Below are 20,915 nucleotides of genomic sequence, written 5' to 3'. Positions count from 1 at the left end.
TTTGGCGGGCCGCGTATTCGCCCTTTTGAGTTATCTTATCGGATTGAGTCTTTTATGAGAACACTTGATGTATGTCTTGCCGTGTTTATCTATGGTGACAATGGGATATCATGTGCCTCTTGATGTATGCTTTGGTGACCAACTTGCGGGTTCCGCCCATGAACCTATGCATAGGGGTTGGCACACGTTCTTGATTCTCCGGTAGAAACTTTGGGGCACTCTTTGAAGTACTTTGTGTTGGTTGGATAAATCTGAGATTGTGTGATGCATATCGTATAATCATGCCCACGGATACTTGAGGTGACAATGGAGTATATAGGTGACATTAGGGTTTTGGTTGATTTGTGTCTTAAGGTGTTATTCTAGTACGAACTCTTGCATAGATTGATCTGAAAGAATAACTTTGAGGTGGTTTCGTACCCTACCATAATCTCTACGTTTGTTCTCCGCTATTAGTGTCTTTGGAGTGACTCTTTGTTGCATGTTGAGGGATTATTATATGATCTATCTATGTAATTATTGTTGAGAGAACTTGCACTAGTGAAAGTATGAACCCTAGGCCTTGTTTCCTACCATTGCAATACCGTTTACGCTCACTTTTATCGCTCGCTACCTTGCTGTTTTTATTATTTCAGATTACAAAAACCTATATCTACCATCCATATTGCACTTGTATCACCATCTCTTCGCTGAATTAGTGCACCTATACAATTTACCATTGTATTGGGTGTGTTGGGGACACAAGAGACTCTTTGTTATTTGGTTGCAGGGTTGTTTGAGAGAGACCATCTTCATCCTACGCCTCCTACGTATTGATAAACCTTAGGTCATCCACTTGAGGGAAATTTTCTACTGTCCTACAAACCTGTGCACTTGCAGGCCCAACAACGTCTACAATAAGAAGGTTGTGTAGTAGACATCAAGCTCTTTTCTGGCGCCGTTGCCGGGGAGGTGAGTGCTTGAAGGTATATCTTTAGATCTTGCAATCGAATCTTTTTGTTTCTTGTTTTATCACTAGTTTAGTTTATAAAAGAAAACTACAAAAAAATGGAATTGAGTTTGTCTCACACGCTTCATCTTTTTACTATCTTTCGTGAGAATGATGAAAAGGAAAATTGTGCTCAAGTGCTAGAAGAAGAAATCTATAGAATGTTTGATACTAAATCTTTGAATGATGAGCATGATTGCAATGTTGTTAGTATGAATTCCTTGAATATCCATGATGCTAATGATATGCAAAGCCACAAGCTTGGGGAAGCTATGTTTGATGAATATGATATTTTTAGTCCCCCAAGTTTTGATGACAATATTTATTATGATGAAATCATGCCTCCTATTTATGATGATTATATTGATGAAAGTGGGTTTGTAAGAGTGTGAACTTTAGGAAGTAGTGATCCCACTATTTTGGAGGATGTTGAATCTTATTGTGATGAATATGAAAGTGGATTTGGAAGAGTGTCAACTTTATTTAGCGATTCCACTATCTTGGGAGAGGTTTCAATCGATTATGATAAGAACGAAGTTGCTACTTATGATGATTATTGTGATGAAACTTAAGCTATAAAAAGTAGTGATGATTATATTTACAAAACTTGTCATGATTATGATTACCCTTTTTCTGAACATTACTATTTTAATGTGGAAACAATTTTTAGTGTTCAAGTCTCTTATGATACTCTCACTATTCCGAATGAGAAGAATTTTGCTTATGTGGAGAGTAATAAATTTTCTATGCTTGTAGATCATGAAAAGAATGCTTTAGGTGCTGGTTATATTGTTGAATTCATTCATGATTCTACTGAAAATTATTATGAGGGAGGAACATATGCTTGTAGGAATTGCAATAATATCAAGTTTCCTCTCTATGTGTTGAAAATTTTGAAGCTATGCTTGTTTTACCTTCCTATGCTAGTTAATTATTGTTCTCGTAAGTTATTTGCTCAAAAAATCCCTATGCATAGGAAGTGGGTTAGGCTTAAATGTGCTAGTCATATGCTTCATGATGCTCCCGTTATGTTTCAATTCTTATCTTTTTTGTGAGCATCATTGTCATCATCATGCCTAGCTAGAAAGGCATTAAAGAAAAGCGCTTGTTGGGAGACAACCCAATATTTACCCTTACTGTTTTTGTGTGTCCACATGATTATTCTACTGTAGTAATCATGTTTTATAGCTTTTGTTTCAATAAAGTGCCAAGTAGAATCTTTGGGAAGACTTGGGTGAATTTTATGTGATCTTGCTGTGAAAAATAGAAACTTTTGCACTCACGAGATTAGCTGCCATTTTTTACTGGAGAGTGATTTTAGGTTGATTCTTTTTGCAGATGATTAATAGACAAATTACACAGGTCCAGAAATTTATTTAAGGATTTTTTGAGTTCCAGAAGTATACGTTTGATACAGATTACTACAGACTGTTCTGTTTTTGACAGATTCTGTTTTCATTGTGTTGTTTGCTTACTTTGATGCGTCTATGGCTAGTATTAAGTGGTATGAACCATAGAGAAGTTGGAATACAGTAGATATTACACCAATATGAATTTAGAATGAGTTTATTACAGTACCTAAGTGGTGGTTTTAATTTCTTATACTAACGGAGCTTACGAGTTTTGTGTTGAGTTTTGTGTGGTTGAAGTTTTCAAGTTTTGGGTAAGGATTCGATGGACTATGGAATAAGGAGTGGCAAGAGCCTAAGCTTGGGGATGCACAAGGCACCCCAAGGTAATATTCAAGGACAACCAAGAGCCTAAGCTTGGGGATGCCCCGGATGACATCCCCTCTTTCGTCTTCGTTCATCGATAACTCTACTTGGAGCTATATTTTTATTCACCACATGATATGTGTTTTGCTTGGAGCGTAATTTTCTTTTGTTAATATTTGCTTGCTGTTATTTAGAATAATGTTTTGCATCTTTAGTTTCAACAAAAAGTCAAGGATAGCCCTTACCATGCTTATTCTGCTAGTATACATGTTGCTGTTTGAAAACAGAAAGTTTACTGCTGTTGCACAAATTCCCTAGAAAAGTCAGAGAATGGTATGATGTTGAATATTTTTTTGCATATTAAGATCTGATAAATTTATTATAGTGGGAATTTTAGTTCATAATTTTTGGAGTCAGGGAAGTATTGATACTCTTGCATTCTTTACAGACTGTACTGTTTTGGCAGATTGCTGTTATGATTGCATTGTTTGCATATGTTTTCTTGTTTAATGATTCTATTTGAGGATAGGAGTGATAAATATGCAGAGGCATTTAGTATGCAATGTTGAATAATAATTTTAGTGATTTGTTACAGTAGAAAATGATAAGGTTTTGGATTGGTTTATACTAACCTATCTCACGAGTTCTTGTTGAGTTTGTTGTGAATGAAGCTTTTGATAAAAAGAAGAGAAACCATGATATGAGAGGAATTAAGGAGACACAAAAGCTCAAGCTTGGGGTTGCCCAAGGCACCCCAAGATAATATTTCAAGAATTATCAAGCATCTAAGCTTGGGGATGCCCCGGTAGGCATCCCACCTTTCTTCTTCAACAACTATCGGTTAGTATCGGTTGAGCCTAAGTTTTTGCTTCTTCACATGAGTTGTGCTATCCTTGCAATGTCATTTTATTTTGTTTTGCTTACTGCTCGAATACGATATCAAGATCTGAAATCCTTTAATGAGAGAGAGTCTTCACATAGTTGCATAATTATTTAGCTACTCATTGATCTTCACTTATATCTTTTTGAGTAGTTTTTCATTTACTCGTGTGCTTCACTTATATCCTTTGAGTAAATGGATGAATGAGTTGAATGTCATAAATCTGAAATTTTATATGTTTCATTTGCTTATCCCATGGGGAGTAATGACTTCACATCTAAGAAGTAGAGGTTGTAAATTCATTGACAGTTAGCAAGCATTGTATTAGTCATTTGAACAATTCATGAAAGAATATTGAAGGAAGAGAGATTTCACATATAAATATATTATCATAGACATCTTTTATAATTGTGAGCACTCATTAAGTATGACATGCTAAAGAGTTGATGTTGGACAAGGAAGACAACATAATGGGTTATGTTTTCTCGCATCTCAGTTAAAGTATATTGTCATGGATCATTCAAACATGTTGAGCTTGCCTTTCCCCCTCATGCTAGCCAAAATTCCTAGCACCAAGTAGAGATGCTACTTGTGCTTCCAAATATCCTTAAAACCAGTTTTGCCATGAGAGTCCACCATACCTACCTATGGATTGAGTAAGATCCTTCAAGTAAGTTGTCATCGGTGCAAGCAATAAAAATTGCTCTTTAAATATGCATGACTTATTAGTGTGGAGAAAATAAGCTTTGTACGAACTTGTTATGCAAGCAATAAAAGCGACGGACTGCATAATAAAGGTCCATATACAAGGGGCAATATAAAGTGATGTTCTTTTGCATTAAGATTTTGTGTATCCAACCATAAAAGCGCATGATAACCTCTACTTCCCTCTGCGAAGGGCCTATCTTTTACTTTATGTCTTTTACTTTATGCAAGAGTCAAGGTGATCTTCACCTTTCCCTTTTTATTTTATCCTTTGGCAAGCACTTTGTGTTAGGGTGATCCTGATATATATATCCAATTGGATGTACGTTAGCATGAACTATTATTGTTGACATCACCCAAAGGTGAATACTTTTGGAGGCAACATTATAAGCCCCAATCTTTCTCTGTGTTTGATTAAAACTTCATAACCACAAGTATTGCGTGAGTGTTAGCAATTGTAGAAGACTATATGATAGTTGAGTATGTGAAGTTTGCTAAACCAAAGCTCTGACATAGACTCTTCCTGAAAGTAAGATGAATTGCAATTGTTTGATGACTAAGAATGAAGTTTGCTAGTTTTCAAGAACGTTTATGATCTATGCTTTAACATGTGATTTGCTTGTTACATATTCCTGAGAAGTTTTATGAGATGAACTACTGTTATGACATATAATGATGCTAGTAAAGGTGATTGAAATTATCATTGATCAAACTTGTGCACCTTCTAGCATTCGCACTTCATAAATTCTTTCTTTATCATTTACCTACTCGAGGACGAGTAGGAATTAAGCTTGGGGATGCTGATACATCTCCAACGTATCTATAATTTATGAAGCATTCATGCTATTTTATTATCTGTTTTGAATGATTACGGGCTTTATTATACACTTTTATATTACTTTTGGGACTAACCTATTAACCGGAGGCCCAACCCATATTGATGTTTTATTGCCTGTTTCAGTATTTCGAAGAAAAGGAATATCAAACGGAGTCCAAACGGAATGAAACCTTCGGCATCGTGATTTTTTAGAAGAATATCATCCTGGAGGCTTGGAGATCAAGTCAGAAGACCCTCGAGGAGCCCAGGAGATAGGGGGGCGCCCCCCCCCCTACAGGGCGCGCCCCCCTGTCTTGTGGACCCCTCGAACACCACACGACAGACTTATTTAGCCTATATTACCCTACATATCCTAAAACTATCGAATATCAAGATAGATCGGGAGATCCGGCGCCGCAAGCCTCTGAAGCCCCCAAAAACCCATCGAGAGCCTGTTCGAGCCCCCTGCCGGAGGGGGAACCCATCACCGGTGGCCATCTTCATCATCCCGGCGCTCTCCATGACGAGGAGGGAGTAGTTCACCCTCGGGGCTGAGGGTATGTACCAGTAGCTATGTGTTTGATCTTTTGTCTCTCGTGTTCCCTCTATGGCACGATCTTGATGTATCCCGAGCTTTGCTATTGTAGTTGGATCTTATGATGTTTCTCCCCCTCTACTCTCTTGTGATGAATTGAGTTTCCCCTTTGAAGTTATCTTATCGGATTGAGTCTTTTATGAGAACACTTGATGTATGTCTTGTCGTGTTTATCTGTGGTGACAATGGGATATCATGTGCCTCTGGATGTATATTTTGGTGACCAACTTGCGGGTTCCGCCCATGAACCTATGCATAGGGGTTGGCACACGTTCTTGATTCCCCGGTAGAAACTTTGGGGCACTCTTTGAAGTACTTTGTGTTGGTTGGATAAATCTGAGATTGTGTGATGCATATCGTATAATCATGCCCACGGATACTTGAGGTGACAATGGAGTATCTAGGTGACATTAGGGTTTTGGTTGATTTGTGTCTTAAGGTGTTATTCTAGTACGAACTCTTGCATAGATTGATCCGAAAGAATAACTTTGAGGTGGTTTCGTACCCTACCATAATCTCTACGTTTGTTCTCCGCTATTAGTGTCTTTGGAGTGACTCTTTGTTGCATGTTGAGAGATTGTTATATGATCTATCTATGTAATTATTGTTGAGAGAACTTGCACTAGTGAAAGTATGAACCCTAGGCCTTGTTTCCTACCATTGCAATACCGTTTACGCTCACTTTTATCGCTCGCTACCTTGCTGTTTTTATTATTTCAGATTACAAAAACCTATATCTACCATCCATATTGCACTTGTATCACCATCTCTTCGCCGAACTAGTGCACCTATACAATTTACCATTGTATTGGGTGTGTTGGGGACACAACAGACTCTTTGTTATTTGGTTGCAGGGTTGTTTGAGAGAGACCATCTTCATCCTACGCCTCCTTTGGATTGATAAACCTTAGGTCATCCACTTGAGGGAAATTTGCTACTGTCCTACAAACCTTTGCACTTGCAGGCCCATCAACGTCTACAAGAAGAAGGTTGTGTAGTAGACATCACGGGGTCTGTGGTACCATCGCATGATTCAATGTTCACGGATTTAAACCCTTCTGGGAATTCATGATCCATTACTTCATCAGTGAAGCATAGGGGATGTGCGGCGCCTCTGTGCCGGGCTTCATTATATTTGTCCCGGCCGGATTTGCTAGTGTATTCGACGTGACGGTCCTCGTCACGCGTTGGGGCTCGCCCCCATGATCCGTAGATCGATCTTGACTGTCCTGCTTTGCTTTTCCATTTGTCTCGCATGTCATGTGTGGAGCCCCGGGCATTAGTGTTACTGTTTGTTTGGCGCCGGGGTGCGGGCTGGACTTCAGGCTGGTATGCCGCTTTGTCGCGGCCACGGGGTGGCTGATCAGCCGCATCATGCGCTGGTAGTGTGGGCTTTAACGCCTCCTCCTTGAGTTAAGGTAGCAACCTGCGCTTTTAGTGACTTTTGGTAAGGCGCTTGAGTCCGTATTCCTCGGCAGCCAAGACCTCAGTCCATCTATCAGTTAGCAGATCTTGATCATCTTGGAGGTGTTGCTGCTTTTTATTTAGGCTTTTTGCAGTGGCTATAAGCTGGCGCTTGAAGCGCTCCTGCTCGACGGGATCCTCAGGCATGATGATTTCTTCGTCGCCAAGGCTCACTTCGTCTTCGGAGAGAGGCATATAATTATCATCCTCTGATTCTCCATCTGTTGCATGTTCCTTAGGGCTAGCTTGCCCATCCTCTTGCTCGGTCTGCTTGAAGCCTGGCTGGGAAGGATTGTTTTCGTCTTCGGCACCATCTGGATTGTTATCTCTTGTGCCGGTATCGTTATTTTTGCTATGGCGGGGCTTGGAGTGGCGCCTATGACGCCGGTGCTTAGATTGCTTCGCCATGGGGTTATCGTCCGTTGCCTCATTGCCATTGCTTTCTTTGGGGGTGTCCACCATATATATATCATATGATGAGGTGGCTGTCCAACGCCCTATAGGCAGTGGTTCCTATTCTTCTCCTGCATCGTCGTCCATACCGTCGATGTCTTTGGAGTTGAAGTCAAGCACGTCGGTTAAGTCATCGACAATGGCTATTAAGTGGGTGGTGGGTGGGGAACGAAGTTCTTCGTCGCCCGCTTCCCACTCGAGCCGGACATAGTTCGGCCAAGAATCTCTCTACAAGGAAAGAGACCTTAATGAGTTTAGCACATCACTCAAGGGCGAATGCTGAAAAATATCCGCAGCGGTGAACTCCATGACCGGTGCCCAGTCAGATTCGATAGGCACGGACGTACGCGGTTTGGATCCTGTAGCCGGAGACGAGTCCGAGGGTCCGATGACACCACCCTCACAGGAGGTGGGATCAGTGTTCGGCTCCAACGCCGATGAGTGCGTGGCCTCCGTGGCGGTGTCCATCCACCCGTCCTCGGAAGGCACGATCTGCTCCGGGTTGATTCCCCGCGCCGCCGCAGGCACGATCTCCCGAATACTGTCCGATGGCAGATCAAAGTCATGCCCGTCGTGACCGTTTGACGCACCTGACATGGGCTCGAATCCGTCGAAGATCAAGTCTCCGCGGATGTCGGCAGTATAGTTCAAGCTTCCAAACCTGACCTGATGGCTAGGGGCGTAGCTATCGATCTGCTCCAGATGGCCAAGCGAGTTGGCCCGTAGTACGAAGCCGCCGAATACGAAGATCTGTCCGGGAAGGAAAACCTCCCCCTGGACCGCGTCATTGAAGATGATTGAAGGGGCCATCAAGCCTTACCGCGACGACACAGTGGAACTATCAATGAAAGCACCAATGTCGGTGTCAAAACCGGCGGATCTCGGGTAGGGGGTCCCAAACTGTTCGCCTAAGGCTAATGGTAACAGGAGGCAGGGGACACGATGTTTTACCCAGGTTCGGGCCCTCTTGATGGAGGTAATACCCTACTTCCTGCTTGATTGATCTTGATGATATGAGTATTACAAGAGTTGATCTACCACGAGATCGTAGAGGCTAAATCCTAGAATCTACCCTATGATTATGATTGTTGTTGTCCTACAGATGAAACCCTCCGGTTTATATAGACACTGGAGGGGGCTAGGGTTGCACAGAGTCGGTTACAGAGAAGGAGACCTACATATCTGAATTGCCAAGCTTGCCTTCCACGCGAAGGAGAGTCCCATCCGAACACGGGACGAAGTCTTCAATCTTGTATCTTCATAGTCCAACAGTCCGGCCAAAGTATATAGTCCGTCTGTCCAAGGACCCCTTAATCCAGGACTCCCTCACCTACCCTCCAGATTGGTGTCGCGCTGGCGTGCTAGTCGGCCTTCGTCCGGGCTGCGGTGGGAGCTGGTGGTGGGGATCCGGACCGGGAGAAATCCCTGGTCGGCTTCGGCCGGCCGCGGCGACGACACCGCCCGAGGGTGCCGTAGTACTTCATGGAGACGTCGGTCATGTCTGCTCCACCTCTTCCATGCCCAGAGCCTTCCGGGTGAAAACCCTAACTGCGGTTTGTGGCGGCGGCGCTCTGTGTCGTTTCCTTCTTGAAGGCGCCGCCTCGGGAGCTCTGTGGTGCTGGGCACTATTGGGTTTGTTGGCGGCTGCAGCTGGTGTGCTCTAGTTCGTCCAAGCACGTGCTTTTCCTCCGACGTGGCCTCGCCGTATGCAGTGTGGCCTCTGCTTGCTCTCGGAGTGCCAAGACGACGCATCAGGTGTGCGCTAACCCTCTCTAAGTGATACTCCGGTGGCATTCATCCATCATTCCGGTCTTCCGACGGTGCGGCGCCTTGCGATCCAGGCGAGGAGGTTGTGGCCTCCTTTGGATACGGATTTGGATGAAGGGTTTGCGCTAGGGTCCTTAGTGTTTGGTGATGGCACGCCATGTCGATGCTTACTCATTTCTACTCCAGTGTCGGCATGCTACTTGTTATGGCTCTGCTGCGAAAAAGGACCTCGACGTTTTTAGCACTTAGTTTCTTTGTATATCCTTCCTGTGCGAAGCGTTTGAGGCCTTGTTAGCTGCTTTCCAGCGCCTTTGTATCCTTCCGTTTTCAATTTGCTCTTTTCAGTTGTATGTTGCAGTTGTATTCTGGCCGGTTGATGGCTTTGTTAATTCAAAGTCGGGCAAGGTGCGAGTCCTTCTCGAACTCGGCTGCGTCTTTTCTCTAAAAAAATCATTGAGACGACGACTTGATTCAACAAATCACCGAGAAATCGGGCTAGCCGGATCCTCTCCCACTTTTAATCGGTAACTGACACTTAGTAAAACATGCATAGCCATATTATATACCAAATCTACGAAATCAATTGCCAAAATAACACACACAACCGTACATAACACATCAATACTTACCAAATCGAGTTGCCAAATATATTTGGTAATCAATTCTTGGAAAATCCTTATGCACGTGTTACTGTACCAAATCAACTATACAACGCACGGGTCACTACCAAATCAATTCGCGGAACTCTACCAAATCTACCATCGAACGCGCCGTAACTAAATCTACCATACAATGCACATGTTCCTATACTCACGGTTGGCAATATAAACACGTGATTGATAATTTCTAATAACTTCAAAGTGCACGCACCAGCTGGGCGAAACGAGCGGCCGAACGCGAGCCGCTCGATCAGCCTATATCGTGATGTCATCGGCAGTCAAGTGGTACCTGGTCGGGAGCGATTGAACACGCATGTGGTTGGGCCTGCAAGTGCCACTCTCCTGGTCCAACCGGATTGCATCGCGCAGGACGCATCCGTGGCGCGGGCCCCACTTGTCATGGAGAAACTAGAAAGCACGAAGGGTGAGCCACGCCTCTGTCTCCTTCCCTCATCCATTTTCCTCTCTTCTCGGTTCTTGTCCCGTTCGTTCCATTTCTCCCCCAAATCCGGCGGAGAGAGGCAACCAGCGCCGCCGTTGCAGCCGAAGGGCAAGACCGTGATGAGGATCCACTTCTCGTCGTCGCTGCATGTACGGGCTGCGGCTGCAGCCGAAGGCGAAGGCGGGATCGCGGTGGGGATCCGCTTCTCGTCGTCGGCGCGGGTACGAGCCGCGGCTGCAGCCGAAGGTGAAGGGCAGGACCGCGGTGGGGATCCGCTTATCGTCGTCGGCGCAGGTACGGTCGCCCCACCATTTGCCTCACATCTCCTGGTTCACCATTTTTTACCCTGCCGTGGTTTGGGCCCCCCGTTATTCGCTCGCCGGAGAGGGGTTCTGGGGTTTCCGGTGGATGTCCGTCGAGTACGAGGTTGCTTTCACGGAAGGCGTCGCCTGCGACTACCTGGTCACCTCCAGTGGATGTTGGGAGTTCCTGTTTCGTCAGGGTGAGTCAAGCGTGCGTGTTCTAGGGGATATGAGTTTCATGGCGATTCACCTCCGTTCAGTAGCGGAGCCAGCTACCGCCACACCTAACTTGCCGCATTGACTAAAGTAATACCGTATATACTAGTACATCTTTGAAAATTTGAGCCAACACACTACTCTAGATCGATGGATATCTGCTTGTGTGCCGGGATCTGGTTGCTGGTTAATATAGATGATGAGTTGATGACGGGTTATCCTCATTCATGTGCAAATGCTAACACAAAGTAGTATGTATTATACATAGTTTTTTCTCTCGTAAGCTCCGCCACACCAACAAATTGTTCCTGCCTTCGCCACTACCTCTGTATCATGCAGATTCGGTGAGGTATTCCGGCGTATTGCCCCCCGGCCAAACCGTCTGATCCGGCATGTCGATTTTTTGATTTTTTGGCGGCGATTTGAGTTGGAATAGAAGGAGGGAAGTACATAAGAGTACCGAGAGGATAGTTCTAATGTTATTGCTCAACCCTCTCAAAATGCATCCATGTGCTCATAAGTCGCATGCATATAAGTAACCAGTTGGCTAGTTTGTTGTCATAGTTGCACATAACTGCAGATGTAGTTGGATCACGCATATACAAATCTCAGTTGGCTAGTCAACTGATGAAGTTGCATAGTGAGGGCTAACCAGTTGCACAAATGATGGTATTCAGATGGATACACTGTGTAAACCATGTTCAAGCAGTATGTGTGTTCTTTTGATTGCACACTCATGTGTGCTCTGTTGTCACAAGGGTATGCATTCATACAAGAGTTTGCAAATCAAAACAGTACATATCCTAGCTGGCTTAGCCACACTTATGCAGTTGTATAGGGAAGGGCTATATAGTTGTAGAGGGGAGGTGTGTTTGCCATTTCATCAATTTTTCATTTACCCTTGTAGCAGTTTTGTTTTGCAATTATAATAACTATTGGGGGGGGGGGGGGTCCTGACCATGTTTTGTGTTTCTTTTATTCTATGCAGGGGCATGTAAACAATTCTTCTTGGCGGAACTCGAAACAGCCCGCCAAGCGGCAGCCACGTCATGCTGATATCAATGGGGAGGCAAAGGATGATGAGGTAAGTATTGTGCAAGATTTTTGATTCGACGAGTCATGCCGTGTCGATCGACTAGTCTTGACTAGTCGAGGTGTTTGAGTCGACTTCTAGTTACGACTCATCGACTATTCGTTCGACTCGAAAACAGGGGTATCGAGCAAGCAGTGTGGGTGCATTTTCCTTTTTTGCACACACACAAGTAACTTTTTTCATGCATCCTTTAGGTTGGTGGCCCATTCCGCTTCGTGAAACGGCGGAAACGGAAGGCGACCACGCAGGTTCGAGTTGTAGCTGGAGTTGGCACACCGTCTGCAGCATGCCGAGGTAACATGAAATGGCATTAGGATTCTTTTTTCTACACAAAGAAACCTGGGATATTATTTTTTACACAGTTGCACTAGAACCAGCTAGGTGTTGGCATCCTGAACTTTTATAGTTGCACAAGAATCAATTAGGAGTTGGTATCCTCAACTTGTCAAATAGTTGCACAATAGTATCATACGAGTTGGCATCCCCGACTTTCTTAGTTGCACCAGAATCATTTGGAGTTGGCAGTCTCAACTTTTTGAATAGTCTCACAAAAATATAACATGAGTTGGCATCTGCAACTATTTTAGTTGCACAAGAACCAATCAGGAGTTGGCATCCCCAATATTTTTAATACTTGCACAACAGTGCCACATGATCGAGTTGGCATCTTCAACTTTTTTAGTTGCACAAGAACCGTTCAGTAGTTGGCATCTTCATGTGTTCACGTGCATATCATTTTCTAAGTTTGCAGATGCACTTGAATATAGTTGCACTACTTATTTGGATGATTATAATCTGTTAAATTCACTATTTTTCTATTTCTTTTGTTTAGATAGGCTAAATTCATCATGTTCCTCGGTTCAAAATTCATTACATAGCTGCACAAACATGCAACATGATTTGCATGCAGGAGTAGTTGCAGTTGCACAAAATAGATGATATAGTTGCACAACAACCATCATAAAGTTTACTTTTGGAATTCTGCATACAGATTTTAGCTAAAACCAAAATGAATATAAAATTATCTCATTTGGCATCTTCTACTTTTATATGAGTTGAAGATACCAACTACTGAAATTCAAACCCCACAAGTAGATGGATATTGAAGTGTTGTCAGTTGCACACTTGTACTGGTTATGTTGCACAAATACAAGCCAGAGTTGGCTCATTTTTTCTCAAGCTTCTTCTTTTGCATCATGTGCAGGTTTTACAGGTTATGGGGGTGGATGAACTGATGTAGATTTGTGCACACAATTCTAATCTACAAAGTCACATATACTACTGCGTGGAAAGATCAAAGGAAAAAAACACATATACTTCTTGTCTAGTTGGTAGTTATTTTTTCATAGTACTTACCATATGCTTTCTTCTTTTTTTGCTACAATGACACTGGTTCTTCTGCATTATGTGTGAAATAAGACTATCACTACTAGGGAAAAGCCTAGCAGCAGCGCGGGTTTTGGGCCTACTAGCAGCGCGGGGGCCGGCGCTACTAATAAGGCGTTACAGCTAACTTATAGCAGTAGCGCGGGTGCCACCCGCGCTACTACTACGTCCTTTAGTAGTAGCGTGGGTAAAAACCCACGCGGTTTTTTTTTTGAATTTTTTCGAAAAAATATTTCGATTTTTTCCCCTATTTTTCAAATTTCTGAATTATTTTAACCTCAAATCTCTAATCACCCCTCATCGCTGCTCAATTTAATCTCTAATCACCCTTCATCATTCCAAATCATCTAACTTCCTGGACGGTCACCCATCCTCTCACTACTCCAGCCTGAGCACGCTTAACTTCCGGGTTCTATTCTCCCTCGTTTCCAAGTCTGCACTTGTTGTTTTCTTGACAGTAGTAAGATGTCAATCCAATTAACCTCGGGAATTTAGCTTGAGCATGAAGTCACACATTTCACTATTTGAGTTTAAAACTATTGTTCTAAAAAATTAGTAACACTAATATTTCTTGAATAATTAGTTTGACCACAGTTTGGCCATAGTTTGACCAGATTTGACCAAAATTCAAAAAAACTAAAATAATTATTTAGTAACACTAATATTCTAGAATAATTAGTTTGACCATTGTTTGACCACAGTTTGACCACACAGTTTGAAATTTTTTCGATTTTTTCCACTTTAGATCTTAAAAGCCCCGTAACTTGTTTTCTGTTAGGTTTTTAAGGATTTTGAAAATGTTTAACGGGGTTCCCCCAGTTAAATTTGGATGTAACTTTTTGAGCAGATGATTTTTCATATAAAAAACTTTTTCATTCGAGTTAGTATGCAAAAGTTATGCCTATTTTTACAAATTCTCGAGAGATTTTGCAAATAAAGTCGAAATTCATATTTGCAAATTTTTCCAACAACTAGACCCCATATCCCATGGGAAACTTCTTTTTTTTTATTTTTTTTTTGACATTTTCATCATTTTCTTTTATTTTTTTAAAACTGAAAAGCCGATCAATGGGGGGGGGGTTAGAGTTTGAAAATGGGGCCTTTAGTAGCAGCGCGGTTTTTTACCCCCACGCTACTACTATGGCACCACTTAGTAGTAGCGAGGGCTAAAAACCAACGCTACTGCTATCAAACTTAGTAGTAGCGAGGTTTTAAAAACCCGCGCTACTACTATGGCATGTCCCGGGGGCACGGTAGAGACCGCTTAGTAGTAGCGAGGGTTAAAAACCCGCGCTGCTGCTATCAACTTAGTAGTAGCGAGGTTTAAAAACCTGTGCTACTGGTAAGTAGTAGTAGCGAGGGTTTTTAACCCTCGCTACTAGTAACTTTTTGTGTATAGGCTTTTCCCTATTAGTGTATATGTGCTCTCTTATATATATTTGCATATTTTCTGTGTTTTGTTGCACACATTGCTGTAAAAGTTGGCTTGTGTTATGATCTAGTTGCACACAAATTAGTTAAAATTGCACAGGTACCGGATCTCCCCGTCTTTTATTCTTGTTTGTGTTGTCTTCAAGTATGGAGAAGCTACTTTTCAAAGAGAAAATTGGTGTGGGGGTGAAAGGAAAGTCAAGGAGGGAGGATCTGGAAAAGGATCAACCTCTTTTTTCACCCTTGTTGGTGTTGGCTGGTACTTTCTAATCCGTCCTCCCTCTTCCTTCTTTTTTTCGCAGCAAATTGTTCCAGGCCATTGTTATTTCACCTTGATTCATCTGCCATGGCAGCTCTAGCGATGGAGATCCAGAACTGGGAACCCCTTGTTTCATGGGGAAGAAGGTGGGGGCAGGTAGGGACATGGGGAGAAGAAGTTGGTGGATAGGAGGGCGTGAGAGCTTCAGGAGGAGAGGGAAGAGCACGTGATGTCCTGGGGACCACGTCTAGTGTGTGGTTTGTTAGGTTGGCGCGGGTCTGTAGCTACTGGTGGAGGGCTTTTCTTTTCTGTGATCAGGGGGACCAATTTTTCCTTTTCTGGTGGCCGCTTGGGAACGCTAGGGAGCAGTCGGCCGCTCCCTAGACGTGTCCTTGATAATTATGTTTGATTCTAGGTTGCCTGTTCTACGTACTAGTAAAATGAAGAAAAGTGGGTTATTATTTTGAGAGCCCGTACACGTTTATTTTGTCAAATCTCTACTATTAAAGGGGAGTTAGTAGAAAAATGACCTTTAGTCCCGGTTCTGTAACCGACACTAAGGGACTAAAGCCCCCTAGTCCTGGTTCAACACGACCCGGGACCAAAGGCCCACCACATGGCACGTTATTTGACGATTTAATCTTTAATCACCCCTCGTCATTGCTCAAGTGTGGAGCACTCATTCCAAATCATCTAACTTTCCGGCCGGTCACCCATCCTCTCACTACTCTAGTCTGAGCACGCTTAACTTCCGAGTTCTATCCCCCCTAGTTTCCAAATTCACACTTGTTGTTTACCTGACAATAGTAAGCCGTCAATCCTATTAACTCTCAGGAGTTTAGCTTGAGCATGAAGTCACACGTTTCACCGTTTGATTTTGAAACTATTATTCTAAAAAACAATAATTATTCAGTAACACCAATATTTCTTAAATAAGTAGTTTGACCATAGTTTGACCAGATTTGACCACAGTCTGACCAAAATTTTAAAAAATAAAATAATTATTTAGTAACACTAATATTGTTGAATAAGTAGTTTGACCATAGTTTGACCAGATTTAACCAAAATTAAAAAAAAACTGAAATTTGAGCATAACTTTTTTCCTTTATGAATTTGAGGATTCTAAAAATTTGCAAAATGGCCTACAGCGGTCGAATTCGGATGCGGATTTTCATGCTGAACATTTTGATATATTATGCGGTTTTTTCGACATCTTATGCAAAAGATATGGTCGTTTTACTTTTCCATAACACTTTTTTGCAAAACATGTCGAAATTTATGTTTTTAAATTTTCCTAACCACTAGATATAGTAACATAATTACATCTCAAAGGATTTTAATTTTTGAAGTTTTTATCATTTTTTTTTGTTTTTTTCAAAACTAAATAGGCGATAGGGGGGGGGGAGAAAGTTTGAAAATTACCCATTAGTCCCGGTTTGTGTCACAAACTAGGAGTAAAGAGGCTCGGGGGGCCCCACCTGACGCCAGCCTGCCACCACCCCTTTAGTCCCGGTTTGTGACACAAACCGGGACTATAGGTCACAAATGAATCGGGACTAATGCATAGCCGTTCGAACCGGGACTAATGGTCACATTAGTGCCGGTTCATTTTCAAACCGGGACTAATGAGCTGAACATTAGGTCGTATTTCTACTAGGGGTTAGTCGTTGTACATTCGCCCTCACCCCTCCCCATGCCCCCAACTCTCCCTTTTATTTACCATGCAAAAAAAAACTCTCCCTTTTATTTGCTCGACCCCCTCCCTCTTTTAATCAGCAATTGACACTTACCAAAGCACGCATAGTCATAGTACATAAAAAATTTACCAAATCAATTGCCAAAATAACACCCACGGCTCTACACAGAACATCCATACCTACCAAATCAATTAGTTGCCAAAATATTAGGTAATCAATTCATGAAAAGTCTTTATGCACGTGTTACTATACCAAATCTACCATACACAACACACGGGTTATTAACAAATCAATTCATGGAAATCTACCAAAATAATAAAGCGGGGTGAAAGCCCAAAAGTGCCCTTCTCAGTTCGAGCTCATATGAGCTTGAGTGAATAGTAAAATTGAAAAGAAAATATTTTTTCTTTCAAAAACTCATTTTTTGTAGCAAATATTGAAAATGTTTTGATTACTCGTAAAGTTTCACCATCGGGGACTCCGCAACATGAGGAAACGAGCAACGGTCGATGCGATTCCGGATCCGTTGAAAACCTCTCGGGGGAGCCAATGCCCACACGGCCATAGCGGGGTGTCCTACTACGTCGGTCCCCATCTCTAGAGCCGCTCTAGAGCGCTAGCAGACGTTGCGCGTGGGAAACCCCAAAAAATCGTCTATCATCATGCGTGTCTCATAACGGAGCCTAGGGTCTAAAAACGGTGTGGGCACGAACAAATTTCGACGGCTGTCCCGGACTTGTTAAAATCTAGGATAAACTACGGGAAAGCGCGCAAAAACGGCTTAGCGGTGGCGGCATATTTTTGAGAGGATACATATCACCCCGCTTCCATGTATGGCGGCAATAAGTATGTGCCACCCGAGAGTCTCCCGCCCAATTTTGCCTCCCAACCGCATTCCGTATGAGCGCAAACTTTCCCGCCAAAAAATTTCATTTTTGCCGCCCTAACTTAGTCTTCGCGCGCGGCTTCCATTATTTTATTTTATTTTCAAATCCATCCCCCCTCCCCCTCTCCCCCTCCCTTCCGCCCTCTCCTTGTCATGTTTGTTATTGTTTTGTTTTAAGAACTCCATGCAATGATGAACAATGCACCCACTTTTGACATACCCGCCAGTTCTGGTTCAATGCACGCGACCATGACGCTGGTCGAAAGGTAGCCTGGTTCAGGACTAGGCAACTTGAGCGTATGAAAGCTCTTTTTTCTTTTGGAACCATGCAGCAGCTGGTGGCGACATTGGTGTGCTCTCGTGTCTTGGGTCCTAGGGAAATTACAAAATTCATATGAAGGCTCTTTCACTTCAGTTAAATATATATCTTGTTTCTTGTCTTGAGATGATGGTACTCCAGCCCCTAGGATCAGTGGCGACTCGGGTGGAGAAACTCTAACTGGCCGCCCCTCCCTTCACCTTCCTAGCTTCCCTCGCCGCCGCATGAGGGGCTCGCCGGCGAAGCTCGACTGGCTCTCGCATCCATGGCGCATAGACCATGTCCTCCTAGCCTAACTGAAACAACCTAACAACATCAAAAGAAACAAAACCGATAAAAGGGTTGTCATGGCAGCGATAACAGCTGTCATGGTGGCGGTTTTTCGGTTTGCCTGAAAACGCTGCCATGGCAAACTATATTTGTATGTGTGTCAAGGAAGGGTGTACGCCCATAATTATCCCCCTCAACACCGCGGGAGGCCCTTAACATCAATGATGCCCACCTTGTCACGCAGTTCCTAGAAATGAACACGATCAAGCGGCTTTGTCAGGATGCTCCCCCCCCCCCTCTGCTATGTTGATTTTGATGAACTCCACACCCATCATGCCCTTCTCAACGCAGTCAGGGATGAAGTGATAGCGCAAGTCGGTGTGCTTGCTGCGGTCATGGGGCATTGGATTTTTGCAGAGCGAGATGGCAGATTTGTTGTCGATGAGGAGCGTCATTGGGATGATAGCTAGATTCAACAGATCACCGAGAAATCGAGCTAGCCGGATCCTCTCCCACTTTTAGTCGGTAACTAAAACTTACCAAAACACGCATAGCCATATATACCAATTCTACCCAATCAATTGCCAAAAATAACACACGCAACCGTACATAACACATCCCATACGTACCAAATCTACCAAATCGAGTGGCCAAAATATTCGGTAATCAATTCATGGAAAATCTTTATGGACTTGTTACTATACCAAATCAACTATACAAAGCCACTACCAAATCAATTCACAGAACCAAATCTACCAAACAATGCACGTGTTCCTATACTCACGGTCGACAATATATGGTACATCTAGATGTGCTTTCGTAAAACTGATATAAATATGTGTTAGATAATTATGTTTGATTCTGGGTTGCCTATTCTACGTACTAGTAGTAAAATAAAGAAAACTGGGTTATTATTTTGAGAGTCCATACGGCGTTTGTTATATGTGCTCGATGAACAGTAAAATAAAAATAATAAATTCCCCGCCAAAACTCATTTTTTGCAGCAAACGTTGAATTTCTTTTGATTGCTTGCAAAGTTTCACCATGGAATGACATTCATGTAGGACATGACAAAAAAGATTTGTTATATGGGCTCGAGTGAACAATAATATAATAGTCCCTCCGTCCCAAAATAAGTGACTCGACTTTGTACTAACTTTGTACTAAAATTAGTGTAAAGTTGAGTCACTTATTTTGGGACGGAGGGAGTAATAGAATTTTTTTCCCAAAAACTCATTTTTTGCAGCAAACATTGAAAAATGTTTTGATTGCTTGCAAAGTTTCACCATGGAATGACATTCATGTAGGACATGACAAAAAATATTTGTTATATGGGCACGAGTGAACAGTAAAATAATAATAAAAAATATTTTTCCCAAAAACTCATTTTTTGCAGCAAACATTGAAAAATGTTTTGATTGCTTGCAAAGTTTCACCATGGAATGACATTCATGTAGGACATGACAAAAAAGATTTGTTATATGGGCTCGAGTGAACAGTAAAATAATAATAATAAATATTTTTTTCCCAAAAACTCATTTTTTGCAGCAAACATTGAAAAATGTTTTGATTGCTTGCAAAGTTTCACCATGGAATGACATTCATGTAGGATATGACAAAAAATATTTGTTATATGGGCCCGAGTGAACAGTAAAATAATAATAAAAAATATTTTTTCCCCAAAAACTCATTTTTTGTAGCAAACATTGAAAAATATTTTGATTGCTTGCAAACTTTCACCATGGAATGACATTCATGTAGAACATGTCAAAAAATATTTGTTATATAGGCTCGAGTGAACAGTAAAATAATAATAATAAAATATTTTTTCCCAAAAACTCATTTTTTGCAGCAAACATTGAAAAATGTTTTGATTGCTTGCAAAGTTTCACCATGGAATGACATTCATGTAGGACATGAAAAAAAAGTTTTGTTATATGGGCTCGAGTGAACAGTAAAATAATAATAAAAAATATTTTTCCCCAAAACTCATTTTTTGCAGCAAACGTTGAGAAATGTTTTGATTGCTTGCAAAGTTTCACCATGGAATGACATTCATGTAGGACATGACAAAAAAGATTGATACTCCAAAATTCTTTTAAAAATAACTTTTTTGGAGCATCAATTTTGTTTATTTTGCCACGTCTTTCACGAATGTCATTCCGTGATGAAATTTTGCAAGTAATGGAAAAATTGTCAATGTTTGCTATAATTTTTGTTCTGATTTTTTTATTATTCATCCGAGCTCACATGAGGTCGAGCTTAGATTAACCGTGTCCGGTGAAAGCCTTTGTTTATCGGCAACGAGAAAGAACTTTGACGCCTGCATCTCGAAAGTGCTCTTTTAGTCCTGAGCTCACATGCACCTGAATGATTAGTAAAATCCAAAAAAAGTTGAAAAGGTTTTTTTGATAAACATTGACGAATGTTTTACTTTGCACGCAAAAATCCATGATGAAATGACATTAGTGGAGGCCTGAGCGAAAATAACATGTGAAACATTTATCAATGTTCATCACAATTTTTTTACAATGTTTGTTATTTTGACTATTCTTTCGGATTTTACTCGCC

At 42.0% G+C, this 20,915-nt stretch overlaps 1 protein-coding gene across 1 annotated transcript; it reads left to right on the top strand.

Annotated features, from left to right (window-relative positions):
* The first annotated feature begins 10,533 nt into the window (after positions 1-10,533).
* On the top strand, positions 10,534-13,517 carry LOC123172052 (uncharacterized). Its single transcript, XM_044589095.1, has 4 exons — positions 10,534-10,779; positions 11,992-12,087; positions 12,291-12,390; positions 13,301-13,517. The coding sequence occupies exons 1-4, from the start codon at positions 10,633-10,635 to the stop codon at positions 13,324-13,326; spliced, it is 369 nt and encodes a 122-aa protein (XP_044445030.1). The 5' UTR covers positions 10,534-10,632; the 3' UTR covers positions 13,327-13,517.
* Positions 13,518-20,915: the final 7,398 nt, after the last annotated feature.

The sequence above is a fragment of the Triticum aestivum genome, unplaced genomic scaffold (genome assembly GCF_018294505.1).
Source record: "Triticum aestivum cultivar Chinese Spring unplaced genomic scaffold, IWGSC CS RefSeq v2.1 scaffold3B_scf_1283, whole genome shotgun sequence".
Classification (NCBI taxonomy): domain Eukaryota; kingdom Viridiplantae; phylum Streptophyta; class Magnoliopsida; order Poales; family Poaceae; genus Triticum; species Triticum aestivum.
This window is presented reverse-complemented; position numbering and strand designations above follow the sequence as displayed.